A 13379-nucleotide genomic window follows, 5' to 3' on the forward strand; every position below is an offset into this window, starting at 1 on the left:
ACATGCATTTCCACTTCCTTCTGCTGTAGGCTCTTGCCTTGGTTAAGTTGGGAAGAAAATATTCCTACTCTTTTCCTAGTGAATCAGCACAAACCTACATGTGGAGCATGATGCTCAGCCTTTACCAGGAGTTCTCATCTCTTCCAATGCTCACTTTGCCTGATGGGCTGGAACATAGAAAGGTTCTGCATTATTAATATTCTGAGTGAGGCACGGCTCTGTCATGTATGACTGCTTATCCGTGTGTTTAAAATTTCAAGACTATAAGGAAAACACAAGAATGAGAAGGCAGACAGCTAACCAAAAAAACATCTACCCCTATCTAGTCCTTCTATACTCCTAACTTCATTCATTACCTGTATTGTTCCTTTCTAACCAACTGTCAGAAGTGAATGCCGTGTATTATCTCACATGCTCATTTTGTAAGCTGTGACAATTCTTGTTTCTGTGGAGATATGGAAGAATTTTCCTTTGCTGAGTCAATGTTCAAAGAAAAACTGGCAATTTAATCTCATAAAAAGAAGGCTTACTATATACAAACAAACAAAAAAAAAGCAATACCAGACTAAAAAACTAATATAAGTAGATCTTTAAAATTGCATTATTACAGCCAACTTTTAGTAAGGTATTCCCACTGCTTTAAAATGTTAAATTGACAGATGCTACAAGCAACTTTAAAATAGAAATACCACGCTATGATACGGAAAATCACTGTAATTCCATTATTCTTCACTTATTGAATATGATACAATAATTTATTAGTTTGGAGCTCAGGATGATTGTGAAGATTGAATTTTGTACTTTCATTCTCATTAACGTTTCCCTGCATGTCAAAATCAGGGAGATATGCAAGGGCTATTTATATTGCTCACAAAAAAAGTCACTAGTGATTGTGTGTTTGGTGTTATAGAAAGTCAGAAGCTGCAAATGGACCTGCAGAAGATGGAACTTCTGGAGGGCAAGATGACTGATGAACTGGCTTCGCTTAAAGAGAGAATTGAAAAAACCACAGTAGATTTGGAGGTTTATAAAGATCTGCCAGCTCTAAATGCATCAGGAGAAGAGAAGAAAAAGGTAATAATAGGAGTGCAGCTTGGAATTGTATGGAATATATGGGGATTTTTTGTTTACAGGCACTTAGAAAAGTAATCTACGTTTACTATTGAGGTACATGTGGCAGGCTATGAGCTGGATCCCTTCTGATAACTTCCTTCCCACAGAACTTCCCTTTTATTTTACTGGTTCTTCTGATCTTCTCTGCTGTAACTTATGACTGCCTGTAAGCTTGAATTTAGCAATCTAAACAAAAGTCGCACAAAAAAAGAAAATTACTGTGTTGTCCATAATTTGCTTGGAAACAAACTCCACGTAGAGCAGTTCCTATTTCACTGGTAATAAATTCCCTACAAATTCTTAAGATTGGTATTCATACTTGTCCAGATACAGTACTGTCTGGGCTGACAACTTGTTCATAACTGTTGAATGTTACATTGTAATAGGGCATACATTGTTTACAGAAAATTAATATAACTTCTTTAATAGTTCTAAAAGAAGTTGTTACCATCTTGAAAGTTGAATGAAAATAATTTGTCTCTAGTCCAGAGCAAATGAATTCACCCATTCATCTGTTTGTATTTCTTTTTCAACTAGAGACTACAGGAGGAGAAGAAAAAATTAACAAAACTTAGCCACTGTTTCAAGAAAATAATGGAAACCTTGAATGCAGAATATGAGACCCTAAAGAGAGAGCTGCAGGAGAATGAGACTTATTCTCAGGTACAGCTCAAGCTACAGACCATCATTTATGTTGTTTCCATCCCAATTTCATTTCCTCATACACATGAAGCATTGTATGAACTGAGCCAGTTTATTCCTTCTCAGGAAGAATTTAAAGTATGCACTGAAAATGCATAGCCAAATTTTCAATTTTAAACAGAAACTAATAGTGTACCAATAAATTTTTTGTAAGCTTTGGATTTCAAAATTACTAAGCATGAGTCTTTCTAAGCTTAAAAATTTTGAATACTTTATTTAAGTGTTGTCATCAGTTTTGCTCAGAACTCTCCCCCTCCCACTGTTTGCAAAGTTTTGAGAACTCATTTAGGAAGAAAGTAAAAAGAAAGAAAGAAAAAAAAATTCCTATTAGTTAGATCAGATCACTTTCCTTTTTGAAGTTCTGCTGATAAGTTTTTTGTTTGCAACCTCTACTGTTATTTTTCTTTTCATAGTCCTTGTGCTCTTGGCAGTATGCTGAGCTTATAGGGTTTGTTTGGGTTTCCTTAGCCCCAAGCAACTTCAGTGTATGTGTACATTTCAGAAGTGAATCAAGAAGGAAGCTGTTTTCAAACTTGTGAGCCGCTTTGATTCTTCCATTATAAGCTCTCATTAATTCTTATCATTTTGGCATAAGAACTTTACTGGTATACAGGTGTGAATGCACAGAAGGGAAATAAATGACCTCAAAATAATATGTTCTGGAGAATGGGATTTATTTATTTTCTCTCTTTTTCACTCAGTTTTATTGTTCTAGATTATTGAGAACTTATTAAGTTCTAAGTGAGTAAGTAAAAACCTTATGGATCAAACAAGTGAAAACATGAAGGTGGCTCCAATCAAGAAGATGCACACTACACATATAGCATGTGATTGTTGTGATGATTATACAAATCTCTGAAGTCTGCAAAACTTCAGAATATTATGTTTTTAATACCAAAATCAGATTTTAAATGCTTGATAGCTTTAAGATACTTTTTGCAGAGTGATGCCAAAAAAATAAATACAATGGTAATTGTACATTATTTTTTCAGTTTGTTAGGATGCAGCCATTCCATTTCTGTGCAAAATGGATTTGTTTCTTTGCTTTTTATGTCATATGTGTGAAAGTCAAAGGACAAAGGTATAAACTGGAAGCAGCTGATTAGTCGATATGCATCAAGTATTTAGAAGCACAGTTAGCATTTATATATTTTGAGGCTTTGGGTAGTTTTGCAAACAGTGTTAAGTTCTGACCTTCAAGGAATTGGTACTAAGATGCACTGAATATTTTCTTTGATATATGTCACACAGTATTTTAAACTAGTCTCTGTTCCTAGCTGTGTTGTAGGTGGGTGCATCTACAAAAATGCAGTAAAGACTGTTAGTCAGAAATACCATGCAAATAAATGTCTGCCTTGAGTGCAGTGCACCAGTGCGCTAGAAAACCAGTTCTTCACTATGGAATTTGCATAAGATAGCAACTGTTTCAAATCTTCTAGCTTAAGAATAATTGTAGCAATAGTTTCTTAAATTCTTGCTGTATTTTCCACTAAAGTGGAAATTGAGTCTCAGAATGGTTTTCGCTTTTTGTATTTAGAAATAACATCTCATATCTTGAAATGCAGAATCTTGAAGAGTAGCATCAGAAGAACAAATATTATAAAATCATATTGTAAGGAAGCAGCCATCGATATAATGTCCACATTAGTTTCCTGTTGATGCTGAATGTATTGAAGAAGTGCCAGCAGTTAACCCACACTCCTACAATCTTTTCCCTGCAGCTCTGTTCTTATCACAGCTTCTGGCATCAGACAGGAAACTTAACTATGGAAGAAAGGAAGTTTCTTCCCTGTAGCTCAGAGTCCAAGACAGTGTCAGGAAACATTGTATCTTTGGTGATTTTGGATCTTACTGATTTTAAAAAGAGATAATTTAATGATACAAAGTATGAGAATTAATATCTGTCTGTAGAGTTCATCTTTTTACCTCAGACTTACATTTACCTGCATAATTACAATCTCAAGTTCTCAGTCTGTTTTTTTTTTCCCCCCAGGTACTACTAAATCTATATGCAATGTTTCCACATAAATAGCAAAAAATAAATGTATGAGGTGCTAAATTATATACAGGTCAATCATTAGCAGCTTAAAAATCTTTTTGCCGTTGGGTTTGTTTGGTTGGTTTGGTTTTCTTTTTTTGTGAAGTAACCTTGATCTTATCAGGTAGTAGACTGCAGAGCAGTGTTTTTGGCTGATTCTTTGTACAAGGTAGATGTGTAATTATTTTCATTTTTGACTCTTTTCTTTTTGTTTTCAGCTTATGAACTTGGAGAGGAAGTGGCAGCACCTAGAGCAAAATAACTTTATGATGAAGGAATGTATCCTTTTATTTAAGAAATACAGTGAAATTCTCACACTGTAGTAATTGAGGAAGAAGTCTGTTTCCTCCAGCAAAATAAGACAGGATGGAATGAGGAGCAGAAGACAGAGAAGGGCGGGAAAGGCTGTGCTTTGCAAATATCTGGTTTTATGGCAGCTATCTATGTAGCAAAACTTGTGTGTGTGGCCTGAAACTTTAATGTGTCCTAAATATCAAAATTTATCTTGCAGACTCACCTTTTTCCTGTGGAGTACGTTTTGCCACTGAGTTTCTTACAAAGATCATCTTTATATCAGATGTGCAGTCTGAATTCATCCATTAAGCATATTATTGTTTTAAAATTTATGTGGCATGGTAAATGATAAAAAGTAAAAAACAGATTTCACGCATTTTAAATATTTCTTATTACATAGAAGAGGAAATGTGCAATGGGGGGTAAAACAGATACAAGTGATTCAGTGTGACAAGGAGATGCTTTAGCTGCAAAATGGGCTCAAGTGGGAGAACTATAGTGCCATGCATCATTGCACGGTGCTAATTAGAGGTGTGTTCCACTGTCTCTGACTAATCCTTCTCCAGCCAAGAGCTTCCAAAACACCAGTAAAATCTTATTTGTTGCAAGTGACTTTTACAAGATAGTTCTTAAAACTAGCAGCAAAGTTGTTTTATTTAGAGTTGATAGTTCTTGTCTTGCACTATTTTGCATGGCTATTGTAGAGGTCTGAGTAGGGCATGGTTGCACTCTATATTCACTATAGTAAATTCCCTTTTTAAAAATTACTTAGAGAACAAAAAATCCAAAATCTCAAAGATGTATGTAATCATTGCTATATGTTCATAGTAAAAATGTGATAGCAGAAATGAACTATGTAGACTATCAGCACTGTTTTAGGAAATGGATATTGCTAAACGCCAGAGAACATATCAAAATAATGTATTTCAGGCAATTGTATAGTACTCTAGTCATCAGGACATTGCCGCCACCACCACCACCAACAAAAAAGCAATTTAGTCTTGTTTTTTCATATATCAGGTATGCCATTTCTTATATCTGATGAGTGCTCTAATTATTTGAAAGACTTGCTAGTTCTTGGACAAAAATGTATTTTATTCTCTGTATGTAGTGAATTTATATATCTATATGTTTTCCATTTTGAATTCTTTAAGAATATTATATGGAAAAAATGTATTTGTTTAGCAATAGCACTTGAAGGCTAGTAGAATGACTTAATTTGAGTGAAAAAATAAATTCCTTTTTACATGAAAAACAGATGATAATAGGTAGTTTAGATTGGCTTAGACTATTCTTTTTACTCAGCAATGAAGACCAAATGCTAATGGCTTTAGCTTTTCAGATTCCTGCCAAAAGATTAGCTACATTATGATTATAGGTATCTTTAACCTCTGGGTATCCTGCTGCTCTTTGAGATAGAAGTAGGTAAATGTATTCAGACATTTCCTAGGCTCATAGAATAAGAATCTGGTTTTTTAGTGATGTGAAGCTTTCTGATGAGCTGCAGCTTGCCTCTGCATGGACATGGTCACTCCTTGGCAGGTCATAGGACTCAGTTGAAGAGCCTGCTGATACTAGCAAAATAGAATTGCAGCCCTTTCCTTCTGAGGATGAAGCTATGCAGGAATATTTTATTAAGGCAAAAAATGTTGATCTTATTATATTTTAAAAAGAAAAGCTTTAAAAGAAACCAAGAGGAAAAAATGTGCAGGATATTAAAAGCTCTTCCTAACACGCTGTAATGTATTACCTACTTTTGCAAGCAGAGTCTTACACAGAGTTGCACATCTGCTTCGGCTACTGTTTTCTTGGACAAGGATTTTTCTGGCCACAGATTTGAAGTGCTAAAACACATGGCTTTAAACAGCCAAGTGCCTTGGAATGTTGTTGGGTTTTTTTCAGCATAACAGTGGGCAGAGTCTTCCACATGAAACCTATTGCCTATGTATATGAAAACAAAATTGACTTTTTATCATATTTGGCATGAGATGGCAGCTAGTAAATTGATGCAAATCTTTAACATCCAGTTAGAGTTTTTTCCATTATTTGCAACTCCTGATAGTTTTTGCAGAAGGAAACTTACTGTATTATGTTTCCCTTATGATCTCTAATTATGCTAATATTTATACTGGCAGCTTGTTTCCTTAATTCTTTAAAACAGTCATAGCAACAAAAAGTCAGGAGAGCAACTACCAGCCAGTAAGGAAGAACGTGAGAAAGCTGGTCACAGAATACAACAAAGCACTCATAGAAGCTTTACAGAACACCAAGAGCTGAACCCCAGCACTTCCTTCCTGACCCAGTGGACCAACAATGAGTGATGTGCATAGGCAGCACAAAAAGATGGACTTCTGAGCTCATTAGTTCACCACTACTGTGATACATGTTCTTAAAAAATATTTTTCCAAGTTCATAAAAATCTTAGTTTTGAAAAGTTCTCCTCTTTTTGCAACGTTTGAAAATATTCAGAAATAAGCTTCTCGATTTAGAAACATATAGAACTAAAAGGGAAATACTCCATAATTTAACTGTGAAGTCATTATAATATTTTACCGAGGCCTATTACTGGATTGTATCTCAGATGTGAAGCCTCAGTTTGCTTTACGCAGTGGATGTGTAATTGTCTTTTATATCAGTATACCTTCCCTATTTATATAGCAGTTTATAACAACTAAAGGAAGCATCTAAGGACAGCAAGCATCCTCTTAAGTCAGAATTGTTTCATGTTTTAAAGATTTAAAATAAAAGCAAATGTTCTTTAAGGATCTGTCTGCAATTTTTCATTTCCCACTCGAGAACTGATTAACTTCTAAGGCATGTCCTTATTACATCTTCAACATAAGAACATGTGGTAAAATGTAGCAAAATGCAGCTAGCATTAACCTTGTGCAGAGCTCTTTGATTTTGTGGTATTCACCAATAAAAGAAGTATTTTCTGTGTAGTTTTTTCTTCTGCAGGTTTCAAGCTGTAGTGTCATACGTAAATTCAGTTTCTAGAAAAAAAACATTGAATAGAGGCATATAATTACATTACAGGTATTTTAAACTACTGATAATTTCATCTACTTTGCACATTGTAAAATAGTGCTGAGCAAAGAAAAAAAGATAGAGTATTAGGTGTGAATCCCAGTCAGGCAGTAAACTTAAAAAATAGTTCAAACCGAAAGAGGGGGGGCCTGTATTACTACTGGCTTAGATGAGTTCTCCGGCAAAAGAAGTGCAGTGTGTGCTCTACTTCATAAAACTGTAGCAGACAATATTCTAAATATTAAAATAAAAGTTGTGTGTTTTTGTCTTTGTCTTTCAATTTCTTCAAATCTGTGATTGCTGTTTTCAGTATATGGGAGAAGTACGTAAAACAAACACTCTGATGATTGTTGCTGAGAACGCTGTGTTTCCAAATTCAGCTCAGTAAATGCTGTTGTTCTCTAAATTTATGTCTGTATAATATTTAGGTATAATGGAACAGGATTTCTATAAACTAGGGGATGTTATCTAGGGGAAATTCACACTAATGTTTCTTCCTTCCTGACAAAGTTTCAGCTATTCCAGAGAGAGCCCATTATTTGTTGAGATAAAGTTGAAGTCTAATATTCTCACCAATCAAACCATCAACCAGTGAGATCGTCTCCTGAATTCCACTTGTTCTACAATAACATGTTTTAATGAACAATGGAAAGCAGCAGCATGCTGAATAAACAGGCTGCTTTAAATTCCCTTTCACTTGGGGCAGGGAATGGTTTTAGTCCTTGGCAGCAATTCTGTAGGATAGTGGGGTAAAGTTTATGGGTTTTTGCTGTGTTCCCCAGGAGATGCCTATCATAAAAATGTTTTCTCTAAAATGCTGATTTGTTTCTTGTTCTGTTGGAAGTCTCCAGATTGCCTGCTTCTACCAGAGAATCTTCTTGATTGTTCCTCCATTTAACAAATCACTCTTACAGCTTTAGTCATACTCCTCATAATATTCCTGGCTGAAAAAAATGACAGATTTGGAATGAATGAGCCACAAAGAGAGCATTTTATCTCCCAGTGGGAGATTAAATGTACTCATTAAGAAATCATTCCCAGTTATGACCTGAGATCACTGCACCCATATCTAGTTTGTTTCTAATGTCTCACTAAACCTTATTGTTTTTTGCAGTCAAGTTTAAACACCAAACACACAGCGTTTTTTCTCCAGAGTTCCTTGTATATCAAGTCTTGTAATTCAATAGCATGGTTCCTGCTATATGACTATCTGTTGTCTATTTTATGCTATGCCTTCACAGTGAGGTGATGTGGATTAAGTAGCAGCATTTATACAGTGAAGAAATGTAAAAACTGCTCTGCTCATTTGTCTTACAAGATCTGAGTAAGGGGAAGGATCACCTTCCACAGCCCACTGAAGACAATGGTATTTCTAATGCAACCAAGGATTCTGTTGGCTTTTTTTTTTTTTTTTTTTTTTTGCTGTGAGGGCACACTACTGTCTCCTGGCTAGCTTCTTGTCCTCCAGAACCTCAGCAAAGCTGCTTTCCAGCTTGTCAGCTCATAGTTGGTGCTGGTGCTTCAGCTGCTCTTCCTCAGGTACAAAAATGAGCATTTACTCGTCTAGAACTTCTTGATGTTCCTCTCCACCCACTTCTACAGCCCATCAAATGTCTCTGCCCAGAAACATGCAAGCCTATCATCCATTACTCTCAGATTTGTATTATCTGCAAACTTACTGGTGGTACACTCTGTCCCATCATAGAGGACATGGAAAAAAAAGATGGTATTGGCACCATTGTGCATCCCAAGAGCCGTCCTCAATCACCTTGAAATAAATGTCATTCACCAGCTCCTCCAGGACTTGCAGGTGCCTCCAGCAGGCTCCATCGATTCATGTACATCAGTTTCCTTAAAATATTCCTCCTAATTTGGTCCTTCTCCAGGGAAATGCTACTTGGATGTTAGGATACTAGGAACACTAGTCTTTCACTCCAAATCCCACTTTGGTGACACACTGCATGGAAACAGCCATTTCAAACTTAACAACATCTTGCAACACCTTGTCCTCAAGACCCTTTATAGCCCTCCTTTGGATGCTCCCTTCTTACATGGTTCTGCTAGGGACCTGCTGTAAGTGAGCTCCTTAGAAACATATTCACCTCATACTGGTAAGGCACCTGGGTGGGATGAATATGGCAATTGTCTGGAATGAAAAAAAGGGATCCTGAAAGAAATAATAAGACCAAAGTTTATGTGATGGATGCATCCACAATATATTCCAGCTGAATACTACAGACAGTAGTAGATGACAACTCCAGCTAAAGCAGTGTTACAAAATGCAGGCTAATCAATTTGAAGGAGATCTGAATGATTTCCAAAATGAATAGTTTTCGTATTTTCTTCTCCATTAAGGAGGAGGGGAGCCATTCAACATAACTGCATAGATGATCAGAATTCAAATCCCGGCTTTGATCAATCATTTGTTGAGATTGGCAGACATTTGGAGCAGACAAAGAAAGTTCTTGCCCTTACTTGCAGCCTGTACTGCTGGTTTTCATCTCAGGAAGGAGAACTAACCAGACAAGATGCCAAAACTGTGAAATGAAGGAAGCCTCCCACATTTTTAAAAAATGAGCCAGAAATGTAAAATGACCTGCTCAGTTCCTCTTGTGAAATGAATTCCTTGAAAGCTACACTCTTTAAGTGACTGATCTTGATTTGCTGACCACTAGCATCTTTGGATCAGGCTCAAGTTTTCTGCTCAGCAGCAAAGAGGAAGTAAGGTACAACAGGTTTCTCTTGGACACAAAACATGGATTTGCCATAGAAACTACTTCTGGTGGGGCGAGGGGAACTTAGCACATCTGAAAACCAGAAAAGAAGAGAAAAAAGGACATGGCTGTATTAGGAAGCCTTAAACATTTAGCATTCACCCCAGTAACCATACATAATAGATAAAATTCCAAATTAAAGCCCACGCTTTTTCAGTTCCCTTCCTGTTCATTATTTTTCTGCTAAATAAAATGAAGAGAGGATGTTTGACAGCTTGGATTTGTGCTCAGATTTGCTGTATTAAATCATTTTCAGAATTATTGACATTAGCATGAAATACTGAAGTCCTTTTTCTCTACATAAATCTAGATTTTAAGTTCTTAATAAGAGATGTGTATTTCTCTCACTTTGATAGACAATTTCTCACCAAGTTGCACCTGCTGAAGGCAGGTGACCTGCACTGTTTTTTTTTAATACCGTACTTTGAAAAAGGGAGAGTTCATATTTTGGGAAAAATGTTTGGCAACATAATGAATAAGCTAAGCATAGATTCACATCCTGGGTGAAATCAGTGTAAAGTTCAGTTATGTGGTCACTCAAAGTTTCCTTGAGAATCACATTAAGAGTGTGAGATGATTTCAGTGGGAAATAATCGATTCCTTTCATCCTTCAAACTGTATCATAGAAAAATTAAGAGAAACAGCAATAAAGAACAAAGGAGAAAACAATGGTGTTGAAAAGCACTGACATCAAGGGTGCAGTTTTCTCCTTTTCACACAGGCAATGGGATATAACTAGCTTAGTTACTTCTTATTTATGCTGATTCTTCACTTCTCATAGTTTTGTTCTCCAAGAAGTTCTTAAAATAGTGTCGGTCCCTTTTTTCAGCAAAGAATTAAAAAGCAAGAATTAATTTATCTTCTGCGCACAACTGGTCACAATAAAACTTAAACAGAGCCCATTTCAGCAAAATACAGGAGGCTCACAAAGCATCCAGAGTACAGGCATCTGGCCTTAGTCAATGCTGATGTCTTTCACAATGTACTGATACTGTGGCTTTAAAGGACTGCTGTGTTCTTTCATCACTTGAACCTTCCTACCCCTTGAGAGAAATCCGAGGTTTCCACATATCCATTGTAGAAAATGCCCTTTCATTTCACTCACAAGGAAGACACAGAAGCAAAATACCCCTTTGACTAAGGTATGTTCTGTATACAGTGAAGGACTTTTGACAAGAAAACAAAAACGTTGATCAAAAAAAAAACATCCTAACTATGTAAATAAACTTGAGAAACAGGAGAAAAAACATGAAGTCAAGGCACCTCCTCAGCACAGGCTCCCAAGGAAAGAGAAAGAATTGCCAAAAAAATATCCAGACTGTTACTTTTCCTTCCCACCTTAAAGTTTCCCTATAACCACCACTACAATATGACCAGTTCCTCTACACTTTCCACACTGGTATTACTCATCTTTTATCTACATACTGCAGAAGTCTGCACCTCCCTCCAGTTTCCACACGTATGAAGACAGACCCCTACGGACCGCAGCACAGTGCTCATGCCTAGCTGGCCTTTCCTGCTGGCTGCAGCCTCCCTGGCTGGGTGGGCCAGGACAAGTCCAGGACAAGGCAGCAATGGCTGTGGTTAACCCCAGTGGTGTGGGATGTTCCATGGAGCATAACAGGGTCTGTTTAAGAAATGAAGCCTGTGGTCTGTAATTTATGATCGTTCTGCTTCACATTAGCTGATTACCATGAGTAAGAATTCCTGAAGGTGCTTTACCGCCTCTTACTGTCACATATTAACATCAAGTCAAGGACAAAGCAATGGCTTGTTTCCAAAAAAGCATAATGCAGCCAGACACTCCAAGAGGATATGTGCTTTCTGCTAACACATCTACCTGATTAAAGAAGTGCAGAGTGGCATTGTTTCTTTTTCCTCTTCGCATATCTCCATGCGCTGCAGCATGTATGAATGGGTTGTCCTTGAGACAAGCGTGCTGCTTATCTAAAGAGGAAGGCCTGGTGTCAGGAGTTCACAGCACTTGACATATCATAAAATTAGCCTTCAGCAAACAGAGTTATGAAAACCAATGTTTAATGTTAGGTTATATTTACATGTTCAAAGACAGTTTGTTTTCCTGCTTTAATATTTTAAAAACTCTTGCATGCTATGTTGATGGGTATTAAGTTCGTTGTGTGCAAACCAACAGCAAACCACCAACAAAACCAACATCCCCAAGGAAGTACTTCAAAAACCACATGGGGCAGGAAGTCATTCTCAGTCTCTCCAGACACCTTTAGAAAAGCAGAAGGGTGTAGCTTATGGGGTGCTAGCACTTCTACAAGACTCAGTGTGGACATGCCTATGGCTTCACTGTATTGACCCATCCAGAAGTTAACAGCCTCAATTGGCTCAAAATTGCAACAAAACATGAATAAGTCAGTATTGTATTTTAGACTTACTGATACCTTCACTTTCAGCCCAGTTTCTTTTGCTGATGATCTGGTGTTGACAGAAGTCTATTTCTAGTTCTACTCTTTAATATGACTGTAGGCTGAGATTTATGATCCTCCTGTTTGTGGATCCATCAGCTTCAGCTGAGGACTGGATAGTACAGGATGGACAAGCACCGGGGATCCCGCTGTCGTGTTACTGCTGCCTGCTGAGGAGAACAGAGACTCCTACCACTTCTGTGTCTTTCAGTAGTCAGAGGAATGAACAGATTTTAGAGTTCATAGAGCACACAACAGAAAATATGCATGGCCACTTTCAAGAACCATCAGTGTCTAATTATCTGAAGTGTAAATATCAAACCATGGAAGGGGGGCTGGCAGACACGTATGAGTAAATCAAGATAGAACAGTGAAATCCTTTAAACTCTGCAGTCTGGCAATAGCTTGTCATCTGATTAATTTTAACTTCAGTGGAAGAAATAATCAAACTGTGACATTTAAGTGTCTTCCAAAGAGAAACAAATATAAGATTAAACTCTTATTATACATTATGTAATTGTTTGCTGAATCTTTTCTGTAACAAATACGTATGTGTATATATATGAATAGATGTTATTCTACATTTCTTCAAAAATGGAATGATAAAATGAACCAAAACAAACAAACACATGAACCAGCTGAAGTTGGTATTCCAGTCAAATTCTGACTCAGATAACTGGATCTTTCCTCTCTTCCAGCTTCAGCAAGACTCTGCAGTCTTCTTATATATATGAAGTATTGCATATCTGGGCTGGTTGCTCTTATGCTAGAGTCAGCCACATTGCTACAGGATATTAAATGACCAGTAGGCTCAAGATAATTATTTTTCAAAAAGTGGACTTCCACTGTAGCTGATCCATCTATTTAAAAATCAATGTCAGCAACAGCCCACAAGCATTATCTTCCATCTATGTTCATTTCAAAGAAAGACATAAAGAAAGAATGAATGAATGAAAGAAAATCAGAAAATCTACTAAATTCAGAATGACAGCCTGG

The 13379-nt window shown here is 36.8% G+C and overlaps 1 protein-coding gene across 1 annotated transcript in view; it reads left to right on the forward strand.

The window, feature by feature from the left end:
* Positions 1 to 7442, forward strand: part of IFT74 (intraflagellar transport 74) — a 35193-nt gene extending 27751 nt beyond the window's left edge. Inside the window, exons 17-20 of the mRNA XM_031602356.2 lie at positions 911 to 1074; positions 1651 to 1776; positions 4072 to 4132; positions 6309 to 7442. Of these exons, the coding sequence (XP_031458216.1) occupies positions 911 to 1074; positions 1651 to 1776; positions 4072 to 4132; positions 6309 to 6424 (467 nt within the window). The 3' untranslated portion in view covers positions 6425 to 7442. The remainder of the gene's footprint in view (positions 1 to 910; positions 1075 to 1650; positions 1777 to 4071; positions 4133 to 6308) is intronic.
* The last annotated feature ends 5937 nt before the right edge of the window (positions 7443 to 13379 follow it).

This window comes from Phasianus colchicus, chromosome Z, assembly GCF_987193195.1.
Source record: "Phasianus colchicus chromosome Z, bPhaCol1.hap1.1, whole genome shotgun sequence".
NCBI lineage: Eukaryota > Metazoa > Chordata > Aves > Galliformes > Phasianidae > Phasianus > Phasianus colchicus.